This window comes from Protomyctophum parallelum (assembly GCF_964188405.1).
Source record: "Protomyctophum parallelum genome assembly, chromosome: 10".
NCBI classification, from domain to species: Eukaryota; Metazoa; Chordata; class Actinopteri; order Myctophiformes; family Myctophidae; genus Protomyctophum; species Protomyctophum parallelum.
This window is the reverse complement of record NC_139704.1, coordinates 6,758,910-6,776,374: the sequence shown is the minus strand read 5'-3', so window position 1 is coordinate 6,776,374 and position 17,465 is coordinate 6,758,910. Positions and strand designations below refer to the sequence as shown.

Genomic DNA, 17,465 nt, shown 5'->3' with positions numbered 1-17,465 from the left:
CAGTGTCTACACTCTCAATTGGGATTCACCTAGTGTCTCTGACCCTACCTGAGAGGAGACCACTGGGGCCTGTGGGGAGCCAGTGTCTCTGACCCTACCTGAGAGGAGACCACTGGGGCCTGTGGGGAGCCAGTGTATCTGACCCTACCTGAGAGGAGACCAATGGGGCCTGTGGGGAGCCAGTGTCTCTGACCCTACCTGAGAGGAGACCACTGGGGCCTGTGGGGAGCCAGTGTCTCTGACCCTACCTGAGAGGAGACCACTGGGGCCTGTGGGGAGCCAGTGTCTCTGACCCTACCTGAGAGGAGACCACTGGGCCCTGTGGGGAGCCAGTGTATCTGACCCTACCTGAGAGGAGACCACTGGGGCCTGTGGGGAGCCAGTGTCTCTGACCCTACCTGAGAGGAGACCACTGGGCCCTGTGGGGAGCCAGTGTCTCTGACCCTACCTGAGAGGAGACCACTGGGGCCTGTGGGGAGCCAGTGTCTCTGACCCTACCTGAGAGGAGACCACTGGGCCCTGTGGGGAGCCAGTGTCTCTGAGCCTACCTGAGAGGAGGCCACTGGGGCCTGTGGGGAGCCAGTGTCTCTGACCCTACCTGAGAGGAGGCCACTGGGGCCTGTGGGGAGCCACTGTCTCTCAGGGTAACAAGTCAAATCTACTCCCCTGTCAGCGAGGGGCCTTCTTCGTTTTGGTCAACTAACCACAGCTGGGATTCACATCACATTCAGACAGGAAGGAAGTTATGCACACTTTTTTTTCAGAGAAACTCTCTCTCGTGCGCACTGCGCGCATGCACACACACGCATGGACAGTTTTGGACACACGGACACACGCATGTGTGCACACCTACACTTCAGAACTCACAATTTACGAGACACAAGACAATAACTCGTGCTCCTCTTTGCAATCATGTGCAACATGGCACATGCTGTATCCACACACACACGCACGCACACAAGCGTGCACACAAGCGCGCACACGCACACACACACACACACGTCCGCGCAAAGGCATTCACGCGGGATGGTCAGTGCAGTCCTGTGAGCTGCACGGTTGGATGCGCGCTAGCTGAACCCTCATCAGTCATATTGAATTACATGGAGGGAGGTGGGAGGTATATGGACTGAGGAGCAGATAGAGGTATAGAACCCTATAGTCCTCCACTCTGGAGTGGAGTGGTGCTAGCCTCCGTGTCGTAAACAGCTCCACAGGGAGCACATAGTTTGTGTTTCACCGTCTGAATAACTGCAGAGATACATATGTACTGTACATGTCAAACTGAAGCATGCAGTCCAGCTGTCAAAGAGAATAATCAGGGGCCATATGCGTGGTCCTGTCCTGAATGTACAGTCTGCAGGTTTTCTTCAGAATATCACTCACTACTACGACACTAAAGGTACTGGTGGTTCACACATGTTTTATGAAGGACCCCCTGAACTCAGAGTTATACACTCTCAGAGTTACAGACCTGTTGTGGTCATTCAGGGCTAGCTCGTCATGCATTTCTATAATATTATTGTCTACTCGGTTTGTATGTCTGTGGCAAAAATTGAATTTTGACAAAAATGTCCACCACAATTTAGCATGGTGATGACCCCTGGAATCATCTGTGACCAAATTTGACTGAGAGTTTTTTCATGTCATATGAAAGCAGCTTCAAATTGACATATTGGTTGTTCAGTTTGACCCACCAGTTTTGGAGAAATGTCTTGCGGAAAACAGCGAGTTGAGAAAACAGGCTTGAAAGGTTCACTTCTGTGGTCTTTAACACAACACCTAGCTACATGTTTAAGCATGTATTTCATATTTACATTTCAGCGCTGACACTTATTTCAGACATGCTCTAGTATGTGAAGAGTCGGCATGTGCTATTAACTCATAAAAAATAAAATAAATAAATAAATCAAATCTCCTGTGAAAAGCTGGAATTTGCGCGATGGCAGTCTCTCAGTCAAATCTGGTCTAATTCTAAAATGAATGTGTACATTAACGGCTGTGCTATTTTACCGTCTTTGTGTGTGTGTGTGTGTGTGTGTGTGTGTGCACATGCAGGCCTCATCATTGCCACACATAGAGGTATTACTTAAAAGAAAAAGGCTGAAAATGATTACGGTATCATCTCCCCCATTCGAATGGTGAATGATTTCCACCTCCGACCGTTCAGAGTCAAATCCATTCCATCCTCCCATGGAAGCATGGCGAGGATTCCCCGCGCTGACACACTTCCTGAAGCGCGGGTGGATTTATGACATCACTGACTAATACTTCTTCATCCACCCCCCCTTCACCCAACCCACCCGGCCCCAACTCCTGCCGGTGGGAGCCGGTGGGAGCGCTTCCTGGCTGTATAGCCCTCTTCTTCTCCCCCCGGGGCGGACGTGAGTTTGTAACGCTCCGCATAACTCAAAGGGGGGCTCGGGGCGCCGCCACGAACGCTGAAAAACTCATTATGTTTATTTCTGCCAGCTGTTGGGGTCCTCTGGCGCTTGGCGAGGAGGGGGGAACCTGGTTTGAATTGAGCGGTAATACGTTGAAATGGAAACCACGGGCTTTAGGGAGGAAAAGCAAACACCCGCTTGCCTCGCTAATGCTTGCACACACATACATCCCCACATATCCACACATGTGCTCGCTACTACAGAGTGTGCATATAAATATGTACACCGAGGAATGCACATGCACACACAAGTGTGCCTGTTATAAATAAAAAAGGGTGCGTTTATACGGTGCTTTTTTTTCTCCAAAGTTACGTTCACCTATTTGAATGCTGACGGTAGAGGAAAACCACGCAAAGCACCGACCTGCTCATCGGGAGGCAGTTAGGGGTTCAGTGGCCAGGCCACTTCGCCAGGGAGGGGCTGGGAATCTAACCTAAGCCCCTGCTGCCCAAATAGGTTAGGTTGTAAGTCAAGCCACAGAGCAGATAATCAGATCAGAGAATTCCAAATGAGAGTTGGAAAACACATGCACCCATTATTCATACCCTTTGATATGTGCATGATGATTTTCTAATGGTAAATGGTGCATTTATATAGTGCCTTTATCCAAGGCGCTTTTACCAACCAGCACATCAGGAGCAATTTGGGGTTCAGTGTCTTGATCAAGGACACTTCGACACTAACTCTGGGGGAGCCCGGGTTCGAACAGGCAACCTTGCGGTTACTATCCAGCCACCGCCATCCCAACTTACAATACAACTTTATGTATTACAGGTGAGGTCCCTTTGCAACATCTCTTTGACGAGGGAGCCCAATGTTCCTTATGAATGAAAAGCACAAGGACAGTTAATACCACAGGTTCACAATCAAGCCACTGTGGCAAGTCAGCTTCTACAGTATACGTCTGCTCTATACTCTGAGCACCACAGGGGCATTTTTTTTTTTTTTTTAATATATTCTTTATCCCACGATTTTGTAACCCATTTTTCACCCCTGTGTCAATCATCTAATGTGATCCTGGGCTCTACACACCCTCCGCCAACCTGGGGAGAGCAACGGACTTAACTCATGCTTCCTTCATGCTTGAGTGTCCAAGTTGCTCCTTTACACCTGACAGGGGGGACTTTCACTGGTTGGACGTAGCGCGTGGAAGGAACACGTTATTCCAACCACGCAACCAGTTCCTTTCCCCTCCATCAGGCGCCACGGCTGGCCAGGGGGAGGCAGTTTATGAGACCAGGATTACTACATGAGTTTGCGAGGGTATCTACCCTAGGGGACACGGGGAGAACATGCAAACTCCACACAGAAAGGCCCTTTCGCCAACCCCGCCTTCGGGTATGGGCACTGATGACGCACAGGGGCATTTGTCTGCACATAACCGCAGGACTGTGGTGAGGGACTCTTACGGATGCCCCTAGCCCATTCTGAACGGGCAACCATTTTGGTGTTGGCATCATGTTATGCTTTATCTATTGAAAAATAGCAGATCTACAAGCTCATATCGCGCCACCGAGTGGCGCGATACGAGCTTGTAGGTCTGCTATTTTTGAAAAATTGAAGAGCGACTGACATTTTTAGAATCTGATCTCGGGTCAGAATGGGTTCATCAGACCAGTGTGTGTCCGGCGGAAACCTCGTATGAATCTGATCTCAGGTCAGAATGGGTTATCACAACCACACATGGTGTGAAGGGGTCTCTCCCTCTGCGGGAGGAGGGCCACATGGCTGACAGGCCTGACGGTTGACTTGCCCTAATGAATGAACCTAACAGGTTGTTGTGTACTGTAGACTGTAGACTATAGAGCATCCCCCTGGCTGCAGCCTCCGCAGCATATGGACGTGACAGCTGTGAGACACGCAGGGAGAGCGAGACGGGGAGAGAGATGTGACCAGACAGCCTCAGAGACACAGGCAGAAAGGATTGAGTATTATACACGGCAAGAGGAAGAGAGGCACACGCAAAGAACATGAACCCAGTAAAACCTGCATGGGGCCGATTATACAAAATGTCTTCAAATCCTTAAACGTTTTCATGTCAAGGACCCCAAGATTATATGTATTTGGCTGCGCTCCAGCATCCCAACATATTTTGTTCCAGGGACCCCCAGAAGCAAGGATTTCAGTGTCTTGCTCAGGGACACTTCAACCAGGGCTGGGAGGCAAACCAGTGACCATTACATTACGCTCACGGCTCCTTGAGGGGATTCCTCCAAATGGACCCTTACAGGTCTACAACCTTGAATACCTTGTAACTCTGAGTGTAAAATTGCTCTATTTTGTAAACTCTCAGAGTCACGGGGGTCCTTGAAATTAGACAACGTTTGCTTGCTGCTCAGTACAGTGCAGTGTGGTGATGTATTAGTGCCATATCGTATGGACCTCTGGTCACCAGAACTGGGGAGATGCTGAAGAAGGCCGTCCAGCCCAGCCCATGCAGCCCAGCCCAGCCCAGCCCAGCCCAGCGTGCTGTCTGGGCGGTCTCCGTGGGGACCGGAGGCCTGGCGTGGAGCTAGTGGAGGCAGTGAGGAGAGACTGACCTACATAGTGGCTGGCTGGTGAAACACGCTGCTAATACAGAACCAGCCAGGAGCGCCAGCTTACTACAGAGAGAGAGAGAGAGAGAGAGAGAGAGAGAAACCAGACCGCCGTGACCAAAATAACACACACGCAAACCTAACTGGAACACTTCTCTCCACACTCGGGGAGGTCAGATTTCTGCTTAACTTGAACTAAACATTTCCCCCTATATCCCAACGCAGCTTTTAGATGCATAGGCTGCCTGCCGAGGCCCTTTAACCACTTGAAACCTATATGGTTATTTGACCGAGGTCCCCCAGGGGTCTATAGTAGGCACTCTGCCTTTTTTTCCACTCTCTCTCCTGTACGCCAAATGCCTTCGCCGAATACTACAAGCTCAACAGTGTGTGTGTGTGTGTGTGTGTGTGTGTGTGTGTGTGTGTGTGTGTGTGAGAGAAACATGAAGACTGTTTTTTGTAGCTTCTGGCCTCAGGGTTTATTTACAGATCTCAATCTATTCTCTCAGGACCCGAGAGCATCCTCACCGATAGGACAGGCAAATACATAACTGAGATCCCACGTGCACGAAAAACGAACACAAACACACACACACACACACACACACACACACACACACACACACACACACACACACACACACACACTCACACACCTTTCCAGGCTTCCAGATAAGAGGCGTCAAAGTCAACACAAACATGTACTCTCTTTATCTGGCCTCCACACAACTGCAACCTTGACAAAACTATCCCACCTGGATTAAGAAGCACAACAGAGATTGGGGAGGAGGGGGAGTAGGAGGGGGGGTCAACTCTTACAATCTCAGAGTTAAGACAACACTTGGGGGCTTTGCGGCGGTGCCTTGCTAGCAGACGCTGCCGCGGTGTGTGGGAACGAAACATCCGTGGGACAGACTAAAGGAACGGCCGCGCGAAGGAGGGACATTGTTAACGTGGGCGGAAAAGTAACACATAGACGGCCGGTGATAAAAACATAGATAAGTCTTATGTGACTCTCTCTCTCTCTCGCTCGCTCGCTCTCTGGAGTAAATCAATTAAACATCTGTTGCAATGTGTGTTACTCTGGCTCACAGACTGGGAAAATAACTGCCCAACACACGCACGCACACAAGCACACACACACACACACACACACACACACACACACACACACGCACGCACGCAGGACAGCATTGAAAATGCTGAATACAAATAAATCTCCAAAATAGCTCACAACGTTGTGAGCTTGTAGTAGATAACCCCTATAAACCTAACCTCTGAATGGTGCCTATAATCCTAATCCTGAAAAAAGATCAAAGACATGCACAACCAACCCAGACTTGGGCAGGTGCCGAGCGGTGAGTAGTATACACAGATAAGGAAATTAAGATACTCGCACACCGTGGGCTCCGACGCTAGTGAAAGGCCTTTATTTGCACAAAGAAAGTTGACTGTGATGTTTTCGAGTGCAATGCTCTTCCTCAGACTGATAATCCTAATCCCGGCATGAATCTTTTCCTAAATCGTAAACTTGTATATTAGATTAGATTTGATTAGATTTATTGTCACTGCACATAGTATACAGATACTTTGACAATGAAATGAATAGTGGCGTCTAGCCACTCTCCACAAATCCAGGAAAGGCCGATGCAGGAAAATGGTCTAAAAAATGTACTTGTAATGTTCAAATAAGTGTAGCAGTATAGTTGTAGAAGTGTGCGTACATACGTGCTGTATGCGCGCGCGCACACACACACACACACAGGGAGAGCATGAAGAGCAGTATGTGTGAGGGTCTTTCGTGGTTTTATAGCTGCACTTTGCATCAGAAGGAGGGAGGGGGGGGGGGGTGTGTGGGGCGGTTATGTGTTGTGGTTTTTCAGATTCCTGCATAAAGGCTCTTCGGGGGGCCGCCGCGTTACGACGTTCCGTAAACGTGCGGTGTTAAGTACAGTGGTGCTGCGCGCCAAAACATCTGCCGCGCCACATCTAGTGTGTGAGATTTTTTTTTACTTTTCTTGTTTTTTTTCTCACTCCCTCCATCAAGACATACATCGGGCTGCTGTGCACGACAGATGTGCGCCGGTGCCTCGCGACTCGTCGACGTGATGGATGTGTGTGCGTGAGACCGCGTGACGTGTCGCGTCTCGCTTGATCTACAAGTATAAAAGGGTAACTATATCCTTTCCCGCAGTGCGCGCACACAGTCACACACACACACACGCACCAGCATGTGTCGTCCAGAAACCTCATATCTCCATATTTCAACATTCCTTTTTTGTCTTTTCTTTTGTAAATGAATGCCCTACTTCATCATACAAGAGTGTCGCACAACGCGACAATTTTAACTTGTTTTTGTTGGTTTTTCGGCCGACATCTACGATGTGTTCCACTCAGCAGACCCCTACGCGTAGCGTAGCACCACCTCTAGAACACTACTCAAAAAGTGGGGCGTCTTTCGGGGCATGTATCCCCAGCTGAAATGTGTTAATAGTATAGCATCAAAGTTTTTCTTTGATGCTCCCACTTTATACTCTGGCTATTCAAGAATAGCCGATCTAATGAGCAACAACAACGTGCCCCTGCACTGCGATGGGAATACGTACATGCATACAATACAGGGAACTTTGACGAAAAAGGTTTGAGAACAGTTGTTCTCAACTAATTAAAGGACCCTATACCCCAGTTTGATATGGATTATTTAACTCATTTAACTGTGGAACCTATACAGAATGTACTGAGTGGATCAGGAGTGCATCTCTAGTCAGAAAAGTGTGTAGTGGTGTGATATGTTGCTTTTTAGACCCCCGCAAACCCTCTGCCCCATTCCCTGTTCCCAGCAGACCCCCCCCTCCCCCCGCCCAGACCCCCACACCACCCCACCCCCCGGGTGACTGGCAAGACGGGGCGGGGTGGTGGAGGGGGAACGACTGACTGACTTCTGGAAGGAAGATGAAAGCGGATTCGAGGAGGATTCACCAAATTCAATTTTCACGGTCTGCGGAGCCGCGGTCACCCCTAGATAGGCGTGCAAAGTAATCATGCACGTAGCCGCCTGCGCGCACACACACACACACACCATCCATAAACATGACACAGGTATGGTAATAGGACCCTGGACTTGGATGCGTGCGAGTCTAAGCACTCTTTGACACACAAACACACGTGCATGCGCAAACACACGCACACGCCAGTGGTAGGGTTACACCATGTAGCTCGTAGTGTGTGAGATCAAACAATGGCGTGGTAGAGAGGGTGCTGGGCAATGGATGCAACGACTCACCGCATGCGGGCACGCACGCACACACACCCCTCAACTGTCATCACTCTATTCTGGCCTGCTATTTATACACAGATGATTGTGTGTCAACTGTGAGGTGATTAGTTTATCCCTTTAAACCACCGATCAAGACCAACAAATTGAAACACATTTAAAAGCCTCAGGATTATCGACAAACAAGCTTTATATATATCATGGCGATGTGGTGAGACGCTTGAATACATAGGAAAGAGAGCGGTTTTCCACCTCAGTAACGCCACAGCTGTGTGCGTTATTGCGCAGTAAACCGAAATGCTTCCATGCCTGTAATTTCAACAATTACTCTATTGGGGCTTCAACATTCCCTGGAATCATTCGCATCTGCATGGAGAAGAACGTGGACGGTGGAACATACCGTAACTAAAAACACCAAATAGAAGGATGAAAAAAAAGGAACAATGAAACCCTAACCTGCCTCATAGCTATTGTACTCCTCATAATGACTAAGGGAATCGCAAATGATTTATTCATTACGTGCGTTTTGGGCCCGGGGGGGTAATAAGTGTGATATGTGTTATATTATATTATATATTATGCAGGGCACACGGCACAGCACACGGGGAAAAAGTCCTCAGTGTAAATGAATCCTGTCGCAGCTCCAGAGAGTGTAACTACTAATGTAACCAAAAGGGTAACAACTGTTGTGATTTCACAGGGTTTACTGTATATAGTGGTAATCCCTTCGCTGGTGATTAACACCTCGGATGGTATGCCAGTCTGCTCCTCGTCTCTCCTCCTGTTCACCCCCCCCCCCCCCCCCCCCCCCCCCCCACCGAACAAGTAATAAGAACAACCCTCTCCTCTCTGTCTCACAGCGGTGCGTCTCCCCGCCCTGGTTGGTTGGTTGGTCGGTTACAGTGATGGAAAAGTATAACTAGGTACATTTTCTTAAGTACTGTACTGTAATTTTGAGGCATTTGTGTACTTTACTTGTGTATTTCCCCCCCAAGCCAATATGCATTGAAAATAGCCGGCTTACAAGCTCAAGTGTCGCTCGCGCATTGTGAGCTTGTAGATCTGCAATTTTCCAAAGATTTGTATATATTGAGACATTCCCCATAACGAGCACATTTCGATGGCGATACTATTGTACGGTTACAGGAGCACATTTTGAATTCTGGACTTTTACTTGCAAGTATTTCTACATCGCAGTGTTGATACTTTTACTTAAGTAAAACATTTGAGTACTCTTTCCCCACCACTGGTCGGTTGGCCCTGGCTCGACCGTTTGGCAGGTGTTGGGAGAGAGGAGGAGGAGGTTGTGTTGTGTCTTGTCGGCACTGGGGGGTAAATAATGGATCAGGTGGCCTTCGGAGCTGTCAACCGTATATATATGTGTACACCACCGAGCTGTGCCAAATACACCACAGGCATTCCATGGCACTGTTATGCGCCCGCAACCCACCCCACCCCACCCCCAACCACCACCACCCTACCCCACACCCTTCACACATGCTCATATAAACCTGGCCATCAAAGCAGAGGGAGCCCCCTGTGCTCACATCTCTTCATCCCCCCCCCCCCCCCGTGTTTTCATGTGCGATCCCATGACTTATTCACTGCGCTCACTCTCTCTCGCACACGCACATGCAAACACACACACACACAAATTCATAAACAAACACATGTGAACGTTAAATATATACAGCCGCACACGCTGTGGGCAACGCATGAAAACAGACTGAGAAACACACACACACACACACACACACACACACACACACACACACATATGGCGCCCAGCTTCTGCCTTGCGTACTCTGGAAAGCCTCCAGGACGCGTGTGCTAATCTTAGTGCAAGGCACTCTCTGGCACAAAGGTGCTTCTCTGCAGGCCGGCCTTCTGCAAATAGATAAAGACACACACACACACACGCACACACACACACAAACGTGCACACACACACACACACACACACACACACACACACACACACCTCCAATCATCTCATTGACTCGGGTAGAGGAGGTCGAGGTTATTTAAGCGGTCGGTCTCACAGAGGAGGATTCATCAATAGATTCATTAAGGTGATAATACAGAGAGAGAGAGAGAGAGAGACATGGTAGGGAGGGGGGTTGGGTTGTTTGGTCAATACTCGCAGTCCCTCACTATCTGATAAGGCTAAAGCTATCCGTCTAGCCTGAGTCATACCATGTCATTATTGAGAGCACATCGCTCACAGACATTGATTTGATTGATTGGTTCTCAAAGTTGTCCAGCTGAATTCTGATATTTTATGCAAGTGTAAAGTATAAATGTTGACTAAACGAGGGTTACATTTCACAGTAAAACCCATGTTCATTTATCAATCAAGGTCTGTCGCTTCCAGAGTACAAAAGGTAACCAAATGGACCCACCGTGGCCCGTTAAATTAACACTTCAAGGATGTTGGTATTAATCTGACATGGTGCCGTATGTTTCTGTCCTGTGTTATTCATGTGGCTGTGTTATCAGCACAGCAGATACATGAGAGGGAGGAGGGGAGATAAGGAGAGAGAGAGAGGGAGGGGGGGAGAGAGAGAGAGAGAGAGAGAGAGAGAGAGAGAGAGAGAGAGAGAGAGAGAGAGAGAGAGAGAGAGAGAGAGAGAGAGCACAAAAGGGGGGGGGGAGCAATGTTGCCATGTCCGCTTATTATAAGCAACCTTTGGTATATGCGGGTTGCCGTTTTTGTGGTCTTGTTTCTGCTTATTTGGGCTTCCGTTGCATTTTCATCATTTTTTTAATCAATAATCATTTAAACCAGTCAACTATTCTCAAATAATTTCATGTCATGGACTCCCAAATTAATGATGTATATTGATTGTATTCCTCCCCTAAACCCCATCTTAAAATGTTTCAATTGTGCCAGGGAGCCCCGTGCCAGATTTGTGCGGTTACACTGTTTAAAAAATAATCTAATTTATTATTATTATTATTATTATTAAATGCAATTTTCAAATGGCCAGTGTATGTAGGTTTAAAGTGCTCATGTGGCCTATCTATCAGTCACTCCTTCTGGGCTGGTTTCCGTTAGCCTGGGTTCCAGCCTGATTCACTATACAGCCCTGTGGATTCCATGGAACGTATAGTGGAACCCAGGCTACGTTTTCATAGACCTGGTGGCTTATTTAGGCCCGTTTCTTTCCCCTCAGTCTCGTTACAGGCTCTGGTCTGACGGAGCACAGGAGGTCACACCAGATCCTCAGTCTGGTTACCGGCTCTGGTCTGACGGAGCACAGGAGGTCACACCAGATCCAAAGCCACACTGACTGACAGGAGGTGTAAATGGGATTCCGCTGTCTGTCTCAGCAGCCCCAACCGCACCCCACCCAACAACACCCCTAATTACCCCTACCCCCCACCCCAAAAAAACCCATCCACTTCTGGCTTAACCACTTAAAACACCAGCAACCGTGCTGGGGGAATGCCTTTGCTGGGAATATCCGATCGACAAGCTCACATCGTGAGTCGTGGGCTCACAACACGTTGGGTTGTGAGCTTGCCGATCGACTGTTTTCAGTGAAAGCGTTCCCTCACACACAATAACAGGAAACAGAGAAGACGCTAGTACAGACCCCTGAGGGACTCTGCTCCAACATATGGGGTTCAAGTGCAACACGCACTGTCTGGCAAAACCGCGGGCGGAGCACAGCACAGCACGGCACTGATACACACAGGTTAACAATGTGTTAATACAACCATCACAATCATTTTAAGCACTTTAAAACCATTTAGGCGGTGGCTATTCAGAAATAGCAAATCTACAAGCTTATAAAGCTTGTCCATCTGCTGTTTTGTTTTGTTTTTACTCCAAAATAAATGCTCTATTGCACAGCTGGGGGTTCCTTCCTGGTACAACATATTTTCAGATGAGGTCTGCAGCAAAAGACATATCATTTTGAGGGTCCTTGACAATGAAAAGGTTTGAGAACTACTGAGTGTTTATTTGAACTTCTGCATGTGAGTTATGTATATAGTCCTGTTTATAGGACTGACATGTCTTCCATAAAGCTACCGCACATCGCTGCAGGTTAAGGTTACGCGCTTAACGAATCTCTGCTGACAAAACTCTCCAACCTCAGGGAGGGCCGACCATAAAGACTCCACTGACCGTTACTCATCTGGAGCCCAGGTCATGTGCATCGTGCATCACACACACACACACACACACACACACACACACACACACACACACACACACACACACACACACACACACACACACACACACACACACACACACACACACACACACACACACACACACAGCAGTGCATGGGGGACCTACATGTGGGGTTAGGGTTGGAGCGGGCCGACTTGCACAACCACCTTGATGAATCACCCTATATAAACGCGCCGGAGAATGAGATACTCTCCATTGTTGAGTAACCTCTCCATGGAGACCTAACTACCTTCTACATGACCCACACACGCACGCAACACAAGCACGCACGCACAGACAGACAGCAAGTGACCCAGGAATAAATTACACGTGACCTTTTTTACGCGCAACGTGTTAAATCACATTAACCCCTAGCTGGTGAAAGTCCCCGTTTTGGGGCATGTCATATATGGGTGGACATTTTCAAAGGTTTTCACGTCATCTTTGACAATAGCCGAGCGCGTACTACTAATCGACCAATTGCGCGACGGACGACAACGTTGTGCAGTGAAGTACAAGTCAGGAGTTAAATTTGGAATCCGTAACTTTCATTATGGGGATGTGAACCCTTAGCTGGGTCTCTGCAGCACGGGAGAACAATACTACTTCACCTGAAGTAGTACTGCCAAGTGCTACTGCTAACCAGGGAATAACTGTCTCAATGGAAGTATAGGGACTCGGAGAGACCACCTCCGACCAGTGGTATAATGCATTAACACACTGTACCACACAGACTTGTCAAAATAAGGTTTTATATTCATTAGAATAAGCTACGGGTTGCAGATTCAAGGCACAAGGTGCACGCAAGAACAGAGCAGAGAAGTGTAGACGCTGTGCAACGACCTGTAATAAATAGTCTGTGGGGTGGAAGCCTCATATGTACAGCAGATCGAGCATGAGGAGCTTCTACTTTCGATTCTGTGTGTGTGTGTGACACTGTGGTATGATCAAGCAGGGTGTTAATTTACCAAAATACACGTTAAGAAACACGTAAAAATGCTGCGATAAGAGTCAGTGACGGAATGAGCAACACAACTTTGAACACAATAATTCTGTTGAGCTGAGAGAGAGAGAGAGGGATGGGGGGGGGGGGGGGGGTGTCGGGGGGGCTCCAAAACGTGAATGGCCATTCATGTCAAAGGAAACCACTAAACGACCACGTTTCCATGTTTCCTCCACGCCGGGCAGAACCAACGTGTGTCTCACATGTATGAGAGAGAGAGCCGGCCAGAAGAAAAAATATTTAAAAAGGTACCGGTGTTCTTAGAAATTAAATATGAAACACATGAAATATGCAGTCTGCTCCCTCTCTCTCTCTCTGTGCCACTGCTGCCTGCCTCTCTGTCACAAGCGCTTCCTCTCTCTCTGTGTTCCCACTACATGTTTTATTCAGGGATGATATTCTAAAAGCTGAAATAGAACAATCTATTTCCCCTTGCACTCCTCACTTCTGATTTGCGGATGAATATTTCAAAAGGAATGTTCAGAGGAGAGAGAGAGAGAGAGAGAGAGAGAGACTCAACTCTGAGAACCATGAGCGTCTCCTCTCCTCTCCTCCCCTCCGTTTGCCCCCCCCCACCCCACCTCCCTATGCTTTTCTTTTCTTTCTACAAGACAGCTACAAGATCCTCTCGCAACAAGACACACTTAAGGAGCACATTTGGTTAATTTTCTACATGATTTAACAATTTAAAGAGTGAGTGTTCAGGGTTACAGTGCAGGGTGAGAGTGGGGGTCCGCGCCCCCGCCCAATGAATAGGAGAGAGTAAACGAGACTGCAGAGAGGCAGAACCCCCAAACTAAAAGGATCCAAGCTAACTCTTACTATATATATATATATATATTATATATATAAAGCCATGAATCTCGTATGAAACTGTTATTTTTAATCGTATTTCCAGTCTTTAAAATTGACATAAATCCCAGTGATCGGGTCAAAGGTTGCACATATAATAGGGAACTTCAATGATCACTTATCAAACCTGATCACATTTGAAATGAACTCAAAAGAAAGACTTTCTATGTCATCTTAGGAAAATGGGATGACATTCAACATTGAGTTAACACACACACACACACACACACATTCAAACACACAATTCTAGAATGAGTGCGTGAGCCGGGCGCACGTACAGACACACAAATAAAGTGGCAGGTATGTAAATTTATGGACACATGGTTAAAGGCAACACATCTGCTCTGGCTCTTTCCAGACCGGGTCCCTTATGCCTATTTATACCTGACTGGAATGCCACTGCCCCACACACACGCACGCGCACGCGCACACACACACACACGCACTTACTTACAGGCAAGGCTATTGTTCTCACTCAGTCTCAAGCAAAGTCATGTGCGCCACATTCAAGCAGGGAAAAAAGGAACGATAAACGTGCACACAGGACAGGGAAAGACAATATGAAGGAATTACAGAAACTCTCTCTCTCTCTCTCTCTCTCATATGCACATGCACACACGTGCACACACGCACCCACACAAACACTCGCGCGCGCGCACACACACACACACACACACACACACAGCTCCAACAGTGTTGGCAGGTAGTAGTACTCACAGTCTCTCCGTGGTGCGCGGTATATTCCTGGGCATGGTTTTGAGCCCCAGTCCGTGGCAGTCCACCGTGGTGCCACTGCAGGTACACAGCGCGGGGCAGGCGCTGGCGCTGCCCACGGCCAGGGCAGAGAGGAGCGCTGCCACCCACATCCAGAGTGACAGCGGCAGCAGCCCCGTGCCCACGGTAGCAGTCATGATCAGCAGGTCTGTCTGCAGCACCAGTTAAACTACCAAACCCTGAGCTCTTATCTGTCTGAAATGTGTCTCTCTCTGCAGCAACAACAACTAAATAAAGCCCAGGAGTCCTTTTGCAACAACGCCGCCGCCACCACCACACAAACTCCTCTACAATTACCCTTGATTTATGGCAGATATAAATACGGGGGTGGAAAAAAACATCTACAAAATTAACTGAAACTAAACTGCTGGCTGTTGTAATCTTCTTGGCTGTGACGCAAAAAGGAAGGCAGGTCCCTTGGATATGGTTTGCTTTTCTCTTTTAGAATTTTAGTTTTTTTTTTTTTTGTTCCTCCTTTTAAATATCCACCACCATAAATAGATTCTGATGGGGGGAATTAAAAAAAGAAAAGAATCAGAAGGCAAACAAACAGATCTTTTTCTTTCTCTTGTTTTCTGTCCTTGCAAACTCTCCTCTCCTCTCTTCTCTTTGTGGAGTTGCTGTGTTCTGCTCCTCTCCTCTCCTCTCGTCTCTTTGTGGAGTTGCTGTGTTCTGCTCCGACGCACGTCTGTCCTCTCTCACTCAAGTCCCGCTCTGCTCTGCGCTGCTCGCCCGATGAGAGAGAGAGAGAGAGGGAGAGGGGGGGCGGGGGGGAAGGAGGAGGGGGGGGTTTAGGGCAGAAATGAAAAAAGCCAGTCTCTCTCACTCTCTCTCTCTCGTACACACACAGCAGTCATCCATCACAAGGATCTACAAATAGCAGACCCCCAACTCCACCCCTCCCCCCCCATACACACGCACACACACACACACACACACATATACACACACGCACACACACACACCCCTGCCTGAACTCACTCTCATTCTCCTTATTGTATTCATAATCTAAATCTGTCATTAGTATTTTCATTTTTTGCTTGTATTCCTCTTGCCTGTCCCGCTCCCTCTTTTCTCTCAGGTTTGCCTCCAGGCAACACCCCCCCCCCTCACTCACACACAAACACACCCGCCTCCCCCCCTCCACACACACACACACCAATGTGAGAGACCTAAACCTGCATGACACTGCATAACCTCAGCCTAAAGGGAGTGTGTGTGTGTGTGTGTGTGTGTGTGTGTGTGTGTGTGTGTGTGTGTGTGGAAGGAGGCTCCGCTGGGAAAGAGCGGAATCAACACCTCGGTCCTCGGAGGCAAAAAGCTGGAATAAATAATGGCTGTGAGAGCAGACTGTCGGCCACACAGACGCTGCAGAGGGAGACGAGCCACGCACTGACATCCTCACTTCTAATCCAGCTCAGGGAAGAGGGCAAATGGAACCAAACGGACCCTTACGGGTCCATTTAGAGCTTTACAGTTACATATGGTTCCATTTGTTACAGTCTCAGAATTGTAGAACATTACAGGTCCATTTGGTTGGACCTTTAACATGTGTGATGTCCATCTATTCTATTCGGACAATCTCTGAGTTACCATTATACAAATGGATTTCACGACAGCCAGCCAAAAGGTTCGGCGACACCTCTGAAAAACAGTCGACCGTCCACAACGAAAAACTAATATTTGAAATCAGGTTCAACTGAGAAAAGAAAACTTGTGGATCCATTGGGAATCTCCACATGGGAACGCCGTGGCACCAATGTGAAACTTTGACTTAATTTTGGCCACAGCCAAGGTTTCAGTCTGATCAGAGCCTTATGGACCTCCACATTTATATTAAAAGGTAGATAGTAGCATAATGTGGAAGGGGGTGTTCTTGTGCTGTACGCACAAGAGCTTCGGTGCTGATCAGTCCAGCGGTGTGTTTAGATTCACGCACACACGCACGCACATGCACACAGTACACACACACACCCCCCCCCCCCCCCAACCCTCTTAAAGATGGCTAGACTCTTGCAGTCACATCGTAATAAATATTTCAGTACTTATGTACATAAACACACACAAATGGCAGTGGCTGGCATACAACGTAGTCTACAGGTAGCAAAGCCATTAGAGCTCTATGGTTCCATTGCACCTAAAATGATGAAGATGCCAAGATCAATCATGCTTAATCATGTCTTCATCACTCCATTCCAGAGAACATTCACTGCAAAGGTGTTTAACTCAGAGAGAAGTAAAACACGGTAGAGCATGCATATCCACACACTGGTTATCAGGTGCAGCACAAACAGAAGATCCGAGCAGTGACGTGAACATGTTTTCAATGTAAAGGGTACCAGAGGGGTGGTCTTTTAGATGGGTCCCACTGAGTAAAGTATTGCATCCCAGGACCCCC

The 17,465-nt window shown here is 48.1% G+C and overlaps 1 protein-coding gene across 1 annotated transcript in view; it reads right to left on the bottom strand.

Annotated features, from left to right (window-relative positions):
• The window catches only part of slit1a (slit homolog 1a), a 179,951-nt gene extending 164,178 nt beyond the window's left edge, over window positions 1-15,773 (bottom strand). The window contains 1 exon segment of the mRNA XM_083775889.1: window positions 15,011-15,773. Coding sequence (XP_083632015.1) covers window positions 15,011-15,204 — 194 coding nt within the window. The 5' untranslated portion in view covers window positions 15,205-15,773.
• Window positions 15,774-17,465: the final 1,692 nt, after the last annotated feature.